This window comes from Botryllus schlosseri, chromosome 3, assembly GCF_051294905.1.
Source record: "Botryllus schlosseri isolate E-star chromosome 3, Bs_hap1, whole genome shotgun sequence".
Taxonomy (NCBI): Eukaryota; Metazoa; Chordata; class Ascidiacea; order Stolidobranchia; family Styelidae; genus Botryllus; species Botryllus schlosseri.
The window spans coordinates 26237450-26256030 of NC_137238.1; the positions used below are offsets into that span (position 1 = coordinate 26237450).

The following is an 18581-nucleotide window of genomic DNA, read 5'->3' on the forward strand; positions in this document are numbered from 1 at the left end:
GGATTGAATCTAGTAACTCCTGTTATATTCTGTTAGTTGGAGAACTTTAAAGGTGGTTATTTCTATTTCTAGTTGCGAGTTTTGAAAAATGTAGGACAATATAGTTTTATCAGCCATCGCCCTTGAAAGCAGGGACAAATATTGAAATGAGGAAGGCATGACAACCCTATATTGTATGTCCATGGTACCGAGATCGCGCGCCTTCACTCCTTTACGAGACTTGTGCAAACTCACAATCTAGTTCAGTGGTTCTCAAACTGGCGGGCGCGAAGCTGTGGTCAACTGATTTTTTTTCGCGCTCCGCGCGATTTCACCTCAATCCATAAGTATTGTGTATAGTCCTAATTTCATGTTTGAGAATTCTCTCATCAAAAGTCATAACCTTCCATGCCATCAAACCATCCGTTAGGTTTGCTAGCATTCTGGTTGCGGTTGGGGATATAACGATAAGTGGGCGCGTCTAAAAAAGTTGGAGAACCACTGTTCTAGTTGCGAGCTATGAAGCGTGATTAGTTCTAGTTGTGTATTTTGAAAATCCAGTAGTTAGTGCAAGTCTGTCGTTGTCGCTTGAAAAATTCACGGTACGCATTTCTTCAATGTCGGACTGTCACAGCTCGGTCTCCGTTCGATTTCTTATTAATTAGAAAAATACATCTGATGCCTTGCCCGATCTGCTTCCACTCGACGCTACAGCTCATACTCTGATCGCGACTAGCAAGTTCGTCTCGGCTACGCCTAGTCTCTGACCATCCACCCCTTCGCTGTATCCTGGCTTTACTAAACACAGTTCACACGGAGGCTCTCGCAAAGGAAAATTTATTGGCAAAGCGAATTTCCAATCGAGGATAAGAAATGCCGATCACGATAGAGCGGCGTCTTCTTCGTCTGACGACGTGTTCAGTAATGTGACCTCGTTGTTTCCGGCACCCTTGACAGGTTCCTGTGAAAGGACGTTGAAAATTATCCCTTCAATCCCAGAGCCAGACTTGTACAACTAGAATTAGAGCTACACGGGTTCTTCAAAATTATAGTATTAATTCAAATTATATCTACAGTTATACTAGAATTAGAATTATAGCTACACGGTTTGTTCCAAATTAGAATAGAATTGTCAGGGTTGTAATGACTCGAGTCATGATTCGACTAGAGTCGCATTTTCCGTCGACTCGACTTGATACATTGACGTAAAACTAGAAAATGACTCGACTCGAGTAAATTTGTGTCTTGGACATGACTCGGACCAAGTCATATGACTCGACTAATTCTATAAGTCCTATTCAAGTCTCGTTTATCGGGACCGATCATTGCATTATAATTGTAAAATAGGCCCGAAAATTAGTCTTTTATCGGGTTGGACGACCATCTTTAGAGGGAGAAAAATGAGTATAATAATGAATCCGAGGCCGGATATCATCACCCAAAAGTTGCACAGTAGTGAATTGAACCTGACTTGAACTCACTACGGTACAGTAAACACTATGCACTTGGATATTGAATAAAATTCAGTTGATATAAGTCAGATTTCATCCTCATAAGAATGAGAATGACAAATATCTGTTCAGCAAACTTGCCTCGTCTCGCATTACACAGTTGTCCTCAATTTTCAGGAAACCATCAATTAGATTAGAATTAATATTAGAGCAAAAAAAACATTTCACAAATTAGTTTAGAGTTGGAGCAAAAAAAAACTTTCACAAATTAAACTATAGAATTAAATTACTGGCGTTTTGATCTGATTAGTGTAATTCAGAGGTTGCCATTGCAGTGCAGTGCAAGTATAGGCAAAAACAACTTAAGAACCCCAAAAGTATACGTATCTCGTTACTGACCATGACCATTTACCACCGCCGCCTGATACACACACGCGTGGATTCGATAATGTTGAGTAAACATTAAAACATTACCTTATATTGGGGTCCGCCTCGTTGATATGGGAAGTGACGCAGCGCCCCGCACACGGCGTTGACGTACTCGTGCTCGTTTAGATTCGACTGATGAATTCTCTTACACGCCCCTGAAATGGAAGTATGGGAAACGGCAATGCAAACTGAATGATTTTCTTTCGAGACTTCGTGCAAAGCAGATGCGGCAGAAGCAGCTAGCGCGCTACTCTGATAGAAGTAAAGGCGTAAATTTCTACTTGATTACTACAAGCACATCATGTATTGTCCATGTACTACTTAAACTTCTAGCCTTGGAGAAACGGGAATACAAAATGGAGGTCGCGTCGAGAAACTGGTTCGACCAAGTGCAACAGTGAAGATATAGTGCTTGATATTTCGCATCGGAGGCCTAGGGATGTGATGACTCGACTCGAGTCAATTTTTATATCTTGCACGACTCGAACCAAGTCATATGACTCGAAACTAGGAAGGCAAAGACAGACATTTCATTGTAAATTGGAAGGATAGTAAAGTTACCACATGATTGTTATTTCGTCTATCAGTCCTGATACTTGAAAAATAGGGTCAGAAACTGTTGAAAATTACTATATTATGAATGCGAGCCATTCTATATCACTCGGGCAGAGTGGAAAAAAGTGGGTTGAAACGGATTGAACTGAAAACTGAACAGTCAACATAATGACTTGGACTCGGACTCGAGTCAAGATACCATGCCTCGGACTCATCCTCTACCAGCTGACGTGAGCTCGGACTTGACTCGGTGATGAATTGGAAATGAATCGATCTGATTCGAGTCAAAACGATAAGAGTGAGATTGGCTTGTGACTCGGAACCTTGTGACTTGGTTACGGCCCTGGCGCCACCATAGAAATTTAGTTATGCAACTAGAGTGCAATGGGGATGGTCGGAATTTTGTTTTAACTGCAGTGACGGTGACTTTCTGAAGGAAATAGGCTGCGAACAGAAATTTGTTTCCCTATGTTATATTTAAATCGAGACCACATCATATTTAGAGCGCAGTGCCCGTTTAATAACTTACTATAGATAACGCTGTACAAAGCGAGCTTGGCGAACGGTCGCTTTTTCTGATACGCGGACGATACCCTTCCTATTCTGTTGAATCGGCTCCACACGGCGGGGGTGGCTACTTTGCGCATGATAGTACGCACCGACTGCCCAACGTTCAGTCCCCCGATGGAACTGAATGCTATAAGCTGAAAAAGAATTGCAAAACCACCAGTCAACTTATGCGGAAAGTCAACTGCTGAGTTGTAGCCGGGATATACCAGGTTGTATTGAACGAATTAGTCGACTTAATGTGAATAGCATGGCAGACTTGTACAAACTACATACTATATTTTCATACTATTAACAATAGCTAACGACTTAAAGATACGCAACTAACAAATTGAAACACGAATAACTAGATTTAATTCTAACCCGTTGGCTACGACACCGTTCGTATTGATATCTCTTGAACTAGCAATGGCTGCAAGAACATCACACAATAGAATTCCGGTATCGCGATACACTACAAGCAACGACACGTGTTTTTAGTTGTTCGACAACTAATCATGTTTTATAATGCCCAACTAGTTGCAGAACTACCGTAATTTTCCAAGTATAGAACGCTCCCATGTATTATACGCACCCTTAAAATGGCATGCAAATTCTGAGAAAAGGCCTGTACCCATGTATAGTACGCACCCAGCATTCGCAGTACAGAAATAGTTGTTTTAGTATTCGATGTCGTTCTGTTTTGCGACATCACTGTTGAACAATCATGACATAACGATCGCTAATCAATATACAATTAATGGCATTGTCTCTAGCTAGACGATAGTAGATAGCAGCCAAAGCCTGAGGCCGGCAACGCGCTAGTTCAGGCCAGCGACACGACGCCTATTACAGATGTGATGGCTTAGGCCAGCGGTTATGTCGTGCGCATCAGGCGTGTTGGAGATGCGAATGATTACGCAAGCGATTATATTTTGCGCAGATGGCGCGTTGTACATTCGATTGTTCAGGCCTGTCGTTGACGCGATGAATTAGCGAGGATTGCCGCGCGCGCGTGCAGCAATCAATGACATCATTTCGCTCGCATACAAACGTCAAACCAACTCAACAGGAGATGGCGTGCTGTGCAGATTACTCACGTTAATTGGCAACACGCTTCTGCCTGATTGGCAGCGCGTTACACTGATAATACGAATTACTGGGCACAATGGCTGAAAGTAAGTCACGATTGGAAACAAACATGAAGAAAGGTGTGATTTCAGGTTTTTTTTTCATCGACGGAGATTTTTTCAAGGCTTCTTGTACCCATGTATAATACGCACCCCCCTATTCTAGGGCAAACAATCGGTAAAATGTTGCGTATTATACATGGAAAATTACGGTACTCACTTTAAAAAAATTCGCAACTGCAAACGAGAACTAGAATGGGAATAAGACGTTGTAAATTTTTGTCCTTGATGTTTGTTGCGGCATATCCACCGACTCATGATATACATATACACACGATCTGTGCATAAGCATACCATGTGTGCATGATCTGCTAATATAGTCTTGTAAGGCCGCTTAAGTCATACACCCCTCCATGCTCTCTAGGTCAGTGCTTTTAAAACACCGTTTAAAAGCAGACCGGATCGCGAGGAGCCTAGATAAGCTTTTCACGTCTGTAATCATCTGGTACATGCAGGACGTTAACTGCCGCAACGCAACCCCTAATTGGTGCATCGAGCTCGAAGAGCCGCTTCTCTCCTTAATTCGGCCAAAAGCAAGCGGAATCATAGTGTCCGAGTTAACCGGAGTCGACTATATTAAATATGCCCATTTCTGCCTTGACAAAGCTCACCGCGTTCTCTTTCGACTCTTTGCACTGCTGCAGTGTCTTGTCAAAGTTCTCGAGATCTTCCTCCGTCGAGAAGGGCACCGGAATGATGTCTTCCACGATGAGTTCGGATTTCCTCACGGCGTTAGCCAGGGGCGGCTGGCTTCTACCTTCGGCCAATTGCACCAGCATTGCCTCGACCCTTGCAACGCTCCCTTGCAATTTGGTGATAGCGTCCAGGACGCTCGAATCAGTCGAGGCAGTCGCTGGGAGTTCTTTCGGCGGCGTTGAATTCACGCAGTTATCTGTAGATATATATCGGCTAGTATCCAGAGGAGGTCACTGGTAAGTAGCAATGCATTTGTACTTTTTCGGAGTACTCAATCTGGACCTGTCTATCTGCTGTTCGTCCATACTCAAGTGGGTATGTTATAAAACTGCTTCCACTTCTACTTAAACAGACTCTTGGAGTACCAGAACTTCAATACGAGTACTAGCCGAAAATATTCGGGTTTATTTCAATACGAATATACTATTCAATTGTATACTTCTACTTAACAATTCTGCAAAACTACCTAGTTTTACAATTTTGGATTTTTCGAAGTAGTAAGTAATCTAGGGACACGTTTATCTCACTTCAGAAGTAAAATTTTCATCACAGCTGGTTCAATTAGACCCTGTTATACCGGAGGTGACTATAATTTCGAAATTGTAACTGTTTCCAGTATGTTTTGTCATTTTACATAAGTCATGAAGACGCTTCTTGCAATTTCTAACTCGAGCGCGTCCGATTAACTGTTAGAAGTATGGGAGACCTCGACCAAATCTATCTTGTTGAGCTGCTGACTTGGGTAGTCCGCAGAACTTCACCTACTTCCTTCCACTTGAAATAGTTTTGACGCGTCTTGGAGAAATGTAAGACGTTGCTTGTAATTCAACTTGAGTACCAACGCTTAGTACTTTGATCACCACAGCGTCAGGGATATCTAGATATTTACCAGTGAATTCGTAATTTCACCTTCCGCAAATCCTAACAGGGGCCTACGATAACTTGACAACTTTATTTGTTGTAGACCCAGTCCTAACCTACGCCTGCCATACCCCTACCCTCACTCGTAACCATTATACCGACTATATTAATACATACACAGCGAGGAGCAAGTGTCAGAGCCATACGTCTCAACTCAACGCCCATATTCAGTACAAATTCATTTGCGAATTGATTGATACAATATTGATGAATTGCTTTCATTGTAATATTAATTATTAAATTTATAATTCCAAGTTCACTGGTAATCATCTGGATATCCATGGTTAGTATACGCTTCAAACAAGTTGTTTTAGTGACTCACAGATTACGATGGATCCGTCGTTTTCTCCGACGCATATCTTTTTCGCCGGCGATGAGTACACTGTCACCAATGGCGTCTTGGTCTGCTCTGTCGATTGCTGAGTAATCTCGAAGAGAGGCTTATCGTCTGTGGAGATGGTTGATTGGAGGCACGTAAATTTCCGCTAACAGTGCGCTATATGTACGAGTAGGCACAACTCCCGTTTTGCGGACTCGTGTAGATATGTACGGTTGTATTATGGTACTAGTCCTGAACAAGCATCTATGTTTAGTGTTTACCTTGACGTATAAGAGGCCTAAAGGGATGATTAGTATCTGCAATACTTCAAAGATAGAGTAGAATGGTTATTGGTGCCATAATTACTTTATTTTGGGATTACCTCGTACTTATGCTAAATCGCGATGTTTTGCATTAACAAAGTACTTATACTGTTTCATAGTATTCAAGTAGGTTATTTTCTACTTGCGCTACTTACTAAATGGTTCTGTTTTTGGACAACTTCCACCTAACGGGTTTTCAGACAAAACTACTTACCTTTAGGACTTTATATTTTGTAAGAGAGTAGTTTGAGTTACGGTTGCATCACCTCCACCTATATATGAGTGAAATTGTCATACCAACCGGCCAAGATAGTCCTCATGCCGCAGTAGGTGGATTTATTTAATAGTTTCACATACAGTTGTAGTCACATTAATCATGTTGCGGTGGTGGCGATTGGCGAAGATTAACTGTGCAATTTCAACAATAGTCACCTCCGATTAATGGCGATGCTTCGACCAAATTTAGTTCGCGGAACTTCTTACCCGAGCAAGGTCTAAACCTTAATTTTGCACGTCCACTTGTAGCGGTTTCGAGTGTTTTAACATATCTTTGAACGCCTTGCTTCTACTTGTAACTGAGTAAAATTTATGAGGTTAATTCTACTTCCATTCGGTTATCGTAGGCCCCGTCATAAGCGTCACCAGGATGAAAATTGGGAGAAGGGGTGGGGCGTAGGTGGGTTGGAAGTTGAAATTCGAGACGCGGGGCAAAAATTCGTCATCGGCAAAGTGGCGTAGTAAACTTATTGAGGTCACTACGTTGATGACGAAAAATCGGAGTGGGCAAACGGCTATCTTACCAGTGATTTCGGCATTTTTCCACCAGTAATCCTAAACCGGAACCTAAATTCTGACCCCAGCCCATAATCCGAATATATCAATACACACAAGATACATTCCAAGGTACCATGTGCCAACATCTACGTGAAGAATTTATCAAGTGCCATGCTGATGCTCAGCGAAAGATTCATTTTTGAACTTACTAATGCCATATCGATGCATCGCTTTCATGATAATATTAACTGTTACATTTCTAATGCTGAATTAACTGGCAACTGAGCAATGAGCATAGACCCTAGATTACTTTCATACACCTAGCTAATACGTCGGTATGTACCTATTGCCTAGCAAAGTCGGGAAAGCATATTCTGCCGAAAAGATCCTACCGTCCGAACTATATGCCGGAGGTTCGTAGAGTCGCTTCGGAGGTCGCCTTTTTCTCTCGGTCTCCGTATCCAAAGATCGGCCCACGTTGCTTGCGTATTCCAATCGCTTCAGCGTACGTACAGCATCTTCCCAAGAGTCTGCGACAGATCAAGGATTCGGAATCATGCGCTCACTACGCAAAGTGTGCGCGGGTATACCGGTGGGCTCTCCGAGCACTTTGATCGGTAGCAGTGCGGGCCAGTCCGCGTTTACCATTGGCGGCGCGCCTCGCTGCGCCTTTTCGTGAGCGTCAGTTTTCGGATAATGGCAGTATAGCTGTTGCTGAAATGTAAAGAGACACACAGGTTAATAGTATCCGAATTCCGAACCCGAGTCGAGTATTGATCAGAGTTATAGTCACTAATCTGTAACATAGTAAATCTACTTTTCTCAAGTATTGGTTCCGCCAACTTGTGTTACTTAGTCATTCGTGTGCCTTGGAATCGACTTTTATCAAAATACGCCAACCAAGTATGTGCGTGCCTACAGAAGGAGTTAGTGTACCATCTAAAAATAGTACATTGAGATTAAACGCTCTTTTCGCCCCCATTATTCGAAATTCCATGCCGGTGGCGTCCTATTTTGTGATACCATTGTTGATATACAATGTTTTTTCCAATTCTCTACTAGTTGGTGACGATTACCCCTGGCGAGTGTCAGCCGAAATTATTCGGGTTAATTTCAATATGAATATACTAATCAATTGTATATTGAAGTTCTGCACCTCCAAGATTCTCTTTAGCCAAGTATATTTATTTTTGACCACATCCACTTCTATTCAACTTTTCTAGGTAAAAACACTTACTTTTACACTTTGAAGTGACTCATGGACGTACAGATGTACAGTATACAATTGCATAATATAGTCACATTCAAATAAACCAGAATTTTATTGTACGGTTCTACCCATATTCATATTCCTATGATCTGAGTCGACGATTTGAGTCTGTTTTACGAGTACCAAAAGTAGTTTTGACGAAAAACTATTTCATGAACAGGAATAATCATATCAACACTTTACCACCCCACCCTCGAAGGAGCTCCGAAACCTATATTGGATTTGCCACAGTATGGAAAACATGCAGAATGAGGCTATATCTGGTCATAGATAGACGTGGCGAAATTGTTGGCGATTACGCCTGATTTAACAATAATTTGCAATTGAGCCTTCACGGATAGGCTGCTCTCACCGATATATAAAGCGTTTGGGAGCCACTAGTTGTTGGTTATTTAGTCGCCTAATTAGTACCTATGCATGTTATGTCGTTACGTTCATTTGGTTTTATGTTCCAGTCAAGTACGTGTTTGCTATCTTCGTTTAGGTCGTATCTGTCACATGGAACTTTGCGATTTCATTAAACCCGGTGGAAAACTGTTTTAATAAAACGATTTTAGTCGGTAGATAACCTAATAGACAGGCTTTCGCGCCTAGAAATCGACATCAGAGGATTTAGACTGCCGCGCAGAAACAGGCATCATAACGAAGCGCCGTAGTAGCATGGATAACAAATGTAAATATTTTGATTTGGGTAATTGGAACTAGCAATATTTGCATTCCTATTTTGGTGCTCGAACACTCACCAGGGGTGTCAAACTCAACTGACGTCGCGGGCCGGATTCACAACTTCAGACAGCCATGTTCTTGTTATTCAAATGAATACTTCATTAATACGCAATAGTATATTACATTATATTACAGATCGTTATATTTTAGCTGCACATTTATTCACAAACGGTGCAATTGGCAATGATACGATGATTGGGCCGCTAAACCGCGGTTATAAACCAATAAAACAGTGCCTCTAAGTCTAACGATGATATAAGTTGGCATATTTCTATGCTGCCTCCGTTTTAGTGATATATTGGCATCAACCCTGCGTATGCGTTGCGAGGAATGCAATAGATTCAACTGTAAACGCGAACGTTGGAATTTGCTTCATGTTATTACATAGCGATTCGGGTTTCTCTCGAGGCTGGAGACCTCTATTATATTTTCCATGTGATAAGGGTTTCGCATAGGCGTTTTCGCTTCTGTGAAGAGTGTTTGGTCACTTGGTCAGTGAAATGAATTCACACTTTCTTGCCTTCTGGGAATCGGGTGTCGATATTAGCGACCTGCTTCTAATGGTGACTAGAAACCACAATACCGTAGTTGGGTGGTTATAATGTCGGCTATAAACATACTCGATATGTGCTGTCTTGAAGGACTACTGTAGTATTTCTTACTAAAAATCTCAGCGTTTGTTAGAAAGGTGCTGGATAATACCCGCGTTTTTTAATCTACTTAGAATTGTTTCGCGGGCTGGATGAAATCGTGTGTCACCCCTGCTCTGCACGACTCGAAGAGATTTACTCTATTCGGAATCAAATCAGACATAATCGATTTCGCGCAGCCCGAGTCTAAAGAGAAGGTTCAAATTCAAATGTACTATCGCTGCATCCACTCACCCCGACATATATCTTCCAAGCATTGTGAATAACTGCCCGAGATTTGGAGTCAAGGAGTTCTACGACTGAATACGATTTCGTGTCGTGAGACATTGTGGTACTATTCTGTAGAACAGTTCTGCACTGAAAGACATGAAACTTATTGTGAGAGGAACAATTTTTTTAGCAATTGCCCGACTTCGAGAAACTAAGCCTCGAGATACGTTAACAATAACTGCCTTGCTGTGAATATCTATCACAATATATGTCAATATATAAACCAACCAAGTCCGTTACAACCCGACTGTATTGTGAGGGAAATCCTACCTATGGGCTATGGTGCAACATCAATACATACGAACCCAGATAGAATGGGCAATTGATACAGCGTCAAGAAGATCAACAAGTTAATTAGGAAACTCGCGCCAAACGTTGACAATCATAATCTCCTTATTACCCACACGGCCGTACCCGTCAATTAAATTGATCCGCTTTCTATGTCAGTCGGCTAAACACTCGTAAACCGACTTTTCCGCTCAGGATTTGTGGTGATAGCTAGGGCCATTTTTATATGACCTTAAAAAATCAATTATATGACTTTATTTTTGGGAAAATATGACTTTATATGACTTTATGCGAAAATCGTGTATTTTTACCTGTACCTGTAACCAACGTCACTCATGGAACTGACGAGTAAAACATGAAAAACATAACAGTAATACGCATCCTTTTTTATTTTAAACCAACTTTGTAGTTGTTTCATGTAGTGTGGAATGTTGGAGTCTTTAAAGTTACGATTTGGACGCAAGAATAACGTTAGTAAGGAAAATGAGCGCTTCACAGACGCTGGTGTTGGTTGACACTTTTGCAGTTTTGCATACAGCGCTGGTGAAATGTCTTGTCTTTGTAGCTCCACAATTTGGTTCACGTCGTTTTTGTCCAATCGCTTCTTAATGTAATTTTTGAGCTCAAGCGGATCTTTTTCCGAAGTCGAGGGCATTTAGATCAGCATGAGCCTCTTTGATAGTGTACGTTACATTTTCAGTATCAAGTTTGAAATATTGTTAGTGGAGGCATATTTCTGTTAACTCGTCAACTGTGGATCGTTCACTGAATCTTTGACGCTCTTTACAATAACTCCTTCAGCTTCCCATGCGTTGACTATTTCTTTCACTTCTGGAAGTCTCTGAACTTCAAATGACGTCCCACTTCAGTGCACAGAAGTAAAACAGATTGTGTAGCAACACAATGCAATGTGTGACCTCATAATGCAATGTGTGACCTCGCAGGTCTGCGACTGTAATGTTATGTAGGCTAACCTTACACTTACAGTTTGCCTTCGTTCAATCAGAAATTGCCTTACTTTCTTAGTGCGTAGTTGCTTCAATTGGCACTTTTTCTTTAAAGTATACAACAATATGACTTTATAACTCAAATATGACCTAACCAGGAAAATATGACTTTATATGACTTTATAACTTTCTTAATATACCCCATATGGATGCGGTTTTTGCATTAAAATTGATTTCACGACTTACTGATGCATAGAAAAAATATGACTTTAATGACTTTAAATGGCCCTACTGATAGCAGTGACGTGAAAAGTGTGCTCATCAGGCGAACGGGCGGCATAAGAGATTAAACTTATCTTCATTTGCACCATGATCGCTTTCTTTAACTTATTGAACACATACATCGGAGTGGTTCGTCTTCAATTTTGACCAATGCCTTGAGTCAACATTTCGAAAATCCCTACGACCCATACAAACATTCGATATTATTGAATTGACGACAACATAATTATCGACGGCTAAATCCATTCAATGGCTGCACGTAGGCCTATTTCTCACTTCCAAGCACAGAAATCGCACTTTTGAGGCAGTCAGAATGATACGAGGACGCTATTACGGATATTTTGAATAGCAGACGATTCAGATCATTATATTACGAAAAAATGCAGATCGTTAGATTTGGTATTAATGCCGATTGTGACACTGGTAATTTAACATGAAGATACAACGCGGACTCTACAAGTCGGCAGATCGCGAATCATAAGGAATAGCGGCCAGGTGTAATCCATACCATTGACCAATGACCAAAGCAGTCAGAAAAACGCCATGAATATCAAAAACAACAATAACATATACCATGCCGACGTATTGCCTCATCCATAGTCATAACCACTTAATGTTTACTCAAGTACGTCAGTGCGAATCGCTAAAATCGGTAAATTGCTAACGTAAACTCCGCGCCTGTGCTTTCCTCGCAGCTAGAAACACACTTGATCTAATAACAACTAGTGAATCAGCAAGATATAGCTACCACGTATATTGTACAATTATCAGAGCCGAGCTAATAATATAAACAAACAATTCCAGGCATTACACTACAAACAACATAACTATTATCTCCAGGTTCCCAATGTAGAGCCCAGGCAAGACTGTGGGTATTATGTAATTACTGCATACAGCGGACAACACTTATATGGGTAGGGTAGAGATGGTGTCTACTCAACGACTATCCGTGACACACGGTATCGAAAGTTTAGTTGTCCCGAAAGTGATTTTATTTGTCGCGACAATTCCATTGTATCCATGAGTACGCCACTGTAGTCGTAGTACAACAAAAATGCGTTGAGGCAGACAAAATATCCTTTCCATAACACAATTGATACTATCTGCAGAACTTACCGAATTATGCCAAAATTTGGTTCGGAAACCATACTAACAATTCAAGCAATCTACCTTATTATGACGGTATAAAGGTAAGATTTACACAAGGACTACACCGTTCTTAATGACTCATTATAAGTGTCTGGAGCCTGCTGTGGTAAATCCATACATTATACCAGCACTAATACCTATTACGTATCTGAATTTCGGATCACACTGGAGTACCGTATCACGATAGTCTGACTCGAAAACGTAAACAATTTCCTCTCGCGGTAAGCAAAATTGTCAGGATATTCCAATCACCGACAGCATGCCCCAACATTCAGATTTTACAATAGTTCAACTTTTGATTGCATCCGGTTTACGGCATATTATTTCGTTGGTTATGGGCAGCACGTGAAGTGGGAATTTTCCGCGCAACCGCATTGTTTCGATAGACGCTTGATCTCTATTCCTGATACGATTTACATACCTATATAGGTCGGGATACTTATGGATTATGGTGCCTGAGTAAAGCAGCTTCTTTGACATGGATACAGCCTTCTATGACATACATACAAGCTTATTCTAATGTTGTATTCAAACTGGCAGTAAACGCACAAATTTCTCGACTATCTTACTAATTGTCTCGATATAGACGACGTATCGCAGCAGCTGACTACCAATTCTATAATGACTGCGACGTCGACTGCTTTCTCCTGACACAGAAACGTGGGTTACTGGATTAGCCGTTGTCTACTATTGTTGTGAAATAGTCTCTCAAAACGCGAGGACTTAAATGCAACTCTCTCCTGCTAGCCAGATTAATGGATGTTATCGGTGAGATGTGCCGATCGAATATAAATATTAATATTAAATACAACTAGAATTACTTGGATAGATTTGATGAATATAAGGATAGCACCAGCAATTAAGAATGCGTAATCCATATTCGTAGGAAACAGCACAAGAAGTATTCAGCCATGCAATTCATATCTTATCAATAATCTAAGAGAAACGCGATGCGTTTTGTAAAGCCTTTAGGATGCTATCTTATTTAGAGGGAATGGTGTGGCTCTTTGGCTGGTACTTATCACTATTTTCAACAGCAACAATAGCAGAATAATTCCGATGTCACCCTCGAGTGAACTATCTAGGTCAGGGATTCCCATACGTTTTGGTTTGTGGCCGGAATGTCAATTTAGTAGAGATTCGTAGCTCGCCATGTGCCGTAAATTGGGGGAGTCCCCGGAACTCGTCCTTAAAAATCGAAAACCGTCATTGTTGATAACAATCGGAGCGCCGCAATAGGTCATTGTTATACAGTTTGTGTTGGGACATTTCAATTCTTTGAAAGAATGGCCATTTCTGAATTCGATGACGATTTTGGTGCGTGTAGTCACGTGTTTAACACCTATCAGTAGGATAGTTATCTATACTCCCACAAAGCAGGTAAAATCCATTGTTAACAGACTCTTCCTGGTAAATAATTATTATATTACAAATATTATGATTTTCAAAGCAAAGCGCATATTATCTGCAGCAATGGTTCTCAAACTCGGGGGCGTGAAACCATCTGAAGGGGGGCGCGAAGCCGCAGTCGAATGAATTTTTTTTCGCGCTACACGCGATTTACCTGGAGCCCATGCTTATTGGTTTGTGTGTTGTCCGAATTTCATATTTCACAATTCTCTCATAAGCAGTCATAACCTTCCTTGCCATCAAACTATCCGTTGAGATTGCTAGCATCCTGGTTGCTCATTTTAGTATTTTGTGATATCACGATAATGGGAGTGGGGGATTTTTCACTATCATGAAGAGGGGCGTGTTCAAAAAAGATTGAGAACCTCTGACCTACAGTATAACAATACAGAAGAATCTGTCCAAATGGCTCAGTGTCCCATTGAAAATGTCTTAGTGGCACAGAACTAGGACATGGCCAACCGTTCGGAAACCACTGATATAGGTATGCATGCCGGCATGCGTACATAACGGTATAACGCGTATAAGTATGATTTTACTGTCGCTATTTTAAAAAAACTATGCAATTCCGCTAATTCAACCTTTTCCTCGAAGTATTACTGAGCATTAGAATATCGTTGCAGTATGCTCAGTTGCTCACATTGGGAAATGTGGATTTGTTTTCGTCTCGGTTAAGTGTTTTGGATATCGGAGGTAAATTGATAAGGATCAACCTATTCCCATTCCCCTATATTGGTTTCTTGTGACTTTAACGACTATATAATGACTAATTTGGGACATTAAATATCTTGGTCTTACATTTGGTATTTGGATTATTGAAGTTACACCACAAAGCTACCAGTACGTAAACACAACTACTGCAGCAATTTGCCCTCACCTAAATTAAGTGTGATAACAGCAGTATTATTCGAGCAAAAATCGCTAGCTTCGTACGCAGGACGTTGGGTTCGTGGTCGCCGGTATATAGTGTGAACCATGTCGGGCCTGAACCGACATGCGGACATATTTTCTCACAATTTGATCATACACAGGAAGTGTTGTATACATCGGTACGCCGATTATAATACTGATCGGCTGCAGACAACATGACGACGACATGCCAGTATCCTCACATCCATGTCGGTCGGTCGACTCAGCTTGTTTGTATGTTAACCTCGTTTCTCTGATTCGGTATAAATACCGTTGCGGTAGTTCCCCGTCTGAGTGAGCTACAAGCAATCCAAAACAACGAATGAGAGTCTCGCTTCAGACAATGAAAAAAGCTGCACAGTGGCTGCAGATGATTTCATGTTCGGCGTTCGATGATAATTGCATTTTAGCTAGGCAGCTACGCAGATGTATGGGAGGCATACATATTTGCATGTTGAAATCACTAGTACTTTCATGAACTGCTCTTTTTATCACAGATTGCAGGGAATAAGGCGCTGTTATAGGCATACTTGCTATATGTGAATCATGAAGTTTCTTTACATGCGTCCGTCGGCGATACGGTTCACTCAAAACTCAATCTCCTCGAAATTTACAAACGGCGACCACGTAAACAAGGTTGCAAACGAGTTGGCGAATGGCCATTTGGACGCGGATGACTTCTCCGTAATGCAAGTGTTTTGGGATGAGCGCGACCACAGATTTTACACGCGAAACAACCGCATGCTGTACGCTTTCCGAGTGGCTGAATTCCGAGGTGCTCTTGACGATATCCCCGTGTATCTGGACCGCAGACGCTTTAGCGACCGTAAGAAAACCACTACGAGAAACGGCGGTATTACAGTGCGTGTTCGCAACAACGCCAGAACGCTTGATCATTACGACAACGAAGACTGGGATTTGTGAATTTCAGAGCGAATAAGCATGAACTGAGAATCGGGTTTGGAAACTAGGACCGGAATGGGATTTATGATTTGCGCGATTTGATAGCTCTTGAGTAGAGAGGCCATGAGATGTAGGAAGGAATGCCGGAATGTCATTTGTTATTTGCATGAGATTCACGACATTATTGTTGATTTACGAACTTATGCAATGAAAATCAAGCTGTCTGGCGGGGGTTCGGAGTGATAGATATTGTTGTACTTGAAACGGATCAGCATATTTCGAATTGGTTGTATAGCCGATTTTTGTCGAACTTAGTTAGTTCCGGGTGATTTTGTTTAGTCGAGTCAAAATAACGCTTTGATTCAAACTATTGGTCTCGGACTCTTGTTTTGGGGGCCAACACCTTACTTAATCGGCGCCGCTCAGCCTCTGCTGCAAGGATCATATCCACCCACCTACCTAGATTTGACTTCTGTTGTAATATTTCATATCATGCGTGAGTGACTTGCTGCTCATCATTTGCATGTAAATATATGGCAATTTGAAATGAGTCATGGACAGTTCAGAATTTATTAAATACTGACTATTTCTGAGGATAGGTGTTTACTGTCTATTTCTGAAGTATGGAGATCGGTTTCGTACAGCAATATTTAGAATATGTATTACGAGGCTGCGTTAACGAGGCGATTACCCCCTGCCCCGGCGAATGGCTATGACGTATTGCTTGTTATTCGAGATCAAGTTGAGAGAGAGCTGATCGATTAAGGGGCACTGCACTCTAAAAATGATGTGGTCTCAAATTGAAGGGCAAAACCAAATAAAAATTTTGGCCGCAGCCATTTTCTTCAGAACGCCACCGTGATGGAGCTGCAATTTATCGAAATTTCGATAGCAACTTCACGCGCCAGCAGTAACGCAGAGAGCGAACTTTACATCGTTGTCAGCCGATGTTATGAAGGAAATATGTCGTACACGTCAAGGTGGTTTAGATACCGCGTTCAACGGAAGATGTTCAGTCAGGAGTTTTATGTCAAAATCGGGCCTAGTGTATTCTATTTATTTTTAGGTCATAGGGCGTGTACGACATATTTCCTTCATAGCATCGGCTAACAACGATATAAAGTTCGCTCCCTGCGTTACTGCTGGAGCGTGAAGTTGCTATCGAAATTTCAATAAATTGCAACTCCATTATGGTGGCGTTCTGAAGAAAACGGCTGCGGCCAAAATTTTTATTTCGTTTTGCCCTTCAATTTGAGACCACATCGTTTTTATAGTGCAGTGCCCCTTTAAGTGCCTTGCTCTTCATAGCTTACTATTAACTATACTACTAATGCAATAGCGCGATTTGTAGATCCAGATTGCACAATTCACTCCTACAAAACAACGAAAGGAGTACTCCACAATGCAATTCGTTTCTCGTTAATGTAGTCACGAGCAATGTAATGTATCTTGTGTATAAAACTCCTTTATTTCAATTGTTATCTTATTTCTGGGTGAATTTGGACAGATAAGAATAAGCAATTCCGGGTTATTACAACTGATCAATGCCCTTTAATGTGGCGTCAATGTTTGGCAGGGCATGTAATTCAAAAGCGTCATCGAATTATCGGAATATATGCAGGAAACACAATACACGCAACGTGTCGCACCATAAGTACACTTACAGTAGGATTAGCATATTATGGGTTCGGGAAAGGAGGACAGTAGTTAAACGAAATTGAAATCAGATGATTTTGATTTCTGAAATATTTACTGGAAATCTTGCCGTGTTGACTAACAAAAAAGGTCAAAATGTAACGCAGTGGTTCTCTATCGGGGGTCAGCGAAGCATCTTCAGGGCATCCGCAAAACCTCTAAAACTGCAAATTGATTGATAACCTGAAATGTAATTTTATAAATTAGGAATTAGTTTCGCTTCATAACTGCTAAAACTTCTGAAGTCACATCAACAGAATGGCAGTCTGAGATGGAATATCATACTGTTCAAACTCCTTTTAATTGCCAATAGCTTACGGATACAAACATCTTTCAGTTTAGAATGTTTAGTTGTGGTTTGTGGGAAAAAAGTTGGTGAGAGTAGTAAGGCCAATCACGGTGATTTCGAAATGTGTGCAAAACATTTTGGTTCTGAAGTTGAGAGTCTCAGCAAATTAATGAGCAGTCGTTTGAAATAGAAATTCCTGAAGTTTTTGAAACACTGCCATGGAATCCATTTTCACCTGTGATATAGCCTACATATAACCATTATTCCAGAATAACTTCAAAATGAGCAGCTGAATATAAATGACTAGGCTGGACGTGATATGGTTATCAAAAAATCTGTTTCTCAATTTTGGTTCCATATATATGTTGTGTCGTCGGAAGCGTTACGCGTTATTATTACATTCGCCTTCGCCTATCTTTGTGGAAATGGATTTTCGGCACTCGTTCTATCAAATCCAAGGCTCGTATTTTCAAGGCAGTACCGCATATTTCAAGAAATGCAGCTGCAGAATTCGCTTTGGTATAATAAAAAAATCTGTCCAATTTCTACATTAACTATGATGTTGTTCACATAAAAGGTCCTCTTGTTGCTTTTCATCACTAGCCTACAG

The 18581-nt window shown here is 41.1% G+C and overlaps 3 protein-coding genes across 3 annotated transcripts in view; 2 read left to right on the forward strand and 1 right to left on the reverse strand.

The window, feature by feature from the left end:
• Window positions 1–800: 800 nt before the first annotated feature.
• Window positions 801–10580, reverse strand: LOC145436238 (uncharacterized). Its single transcript, XM_080313599.1, has 8 exons — window positions 10064–10580; window positions 7774–7897; window positions 7576–7713; window positions 6090–6215; window positions 4762–5042; window positions 2944–3118; window positions 1905–2014; window positions 801–940 (listed from the first exon to the last, which is right to left on the reverse strand). The coding sequence occupies exons 1-8, from the start codon at window positions 10154–10156 to the stop codon at window positions 860–862; spliced, it is 1128 nt and encodes a 375-aa protein (XP_080169725.1). The 5' UTR covers window positions 10157–10580; the 3' UTR covers window positions 801–859.
• The window catches only part of LOC145436253 (uncharacterized), a 34740-nt gene continuing 22482 nt past the window's right edge, over window positions 6324–18581 (forward strand). Inside the window, exon 1 of the mRNA XM_080313618.1 lies at window positions 6324–6329. The gene's annotated coding sequence lies outside the window, so the exon portion shown is untranslated. The remainder of the gene's footprint in view (window positions 6330–18581) is intronic.
• LOC145436252 (uncharacterized) lies at window positions 15553–16537 on the forward strand. Its single transcript, XM_080313617.1, has one exon. It carries the CDS (start codon window positions 15631–15633, stop codon window positions 16006–16008), a length of 378 nt encoding a protein of 125 aa, XP_080169743.1. The 5' UTR covers window positions 15553–15630; the 3' UTR covers window positions 16009–16537.

Bases quoted from the DNA above. Each gene is read 5' to 3' on its own strand.
- LOC145436238 (XM_080313599.1), bottom strand. From the start codon at position 10,156: ATGTCTCACGACACGAAATCGTATTCAGTCGTAGAACTCCTTGACTCC. The intron at 6,216-7,575 runs GTAGGATCTTTT...CCATCTCCACAG, and splicing joins TCCGGCATATAGTTCGGACG to ACGATAAGCCTCTCTTCGAG. The intron at 2,015-2,943 runs GTAAGTTATTAA...CTTCCATTTCAG, and splicing joins TTTGTACAGCGTTATCTATA to GGGCGTGTAAGAGAATTCAT.
- LOC145436252 (XM_080313617.1), top strand. From the start codon at position 15,631: ATGAAGTTTCTTTACATGCGTCCGTCGGCGATACGGTTCACTCAAAAC.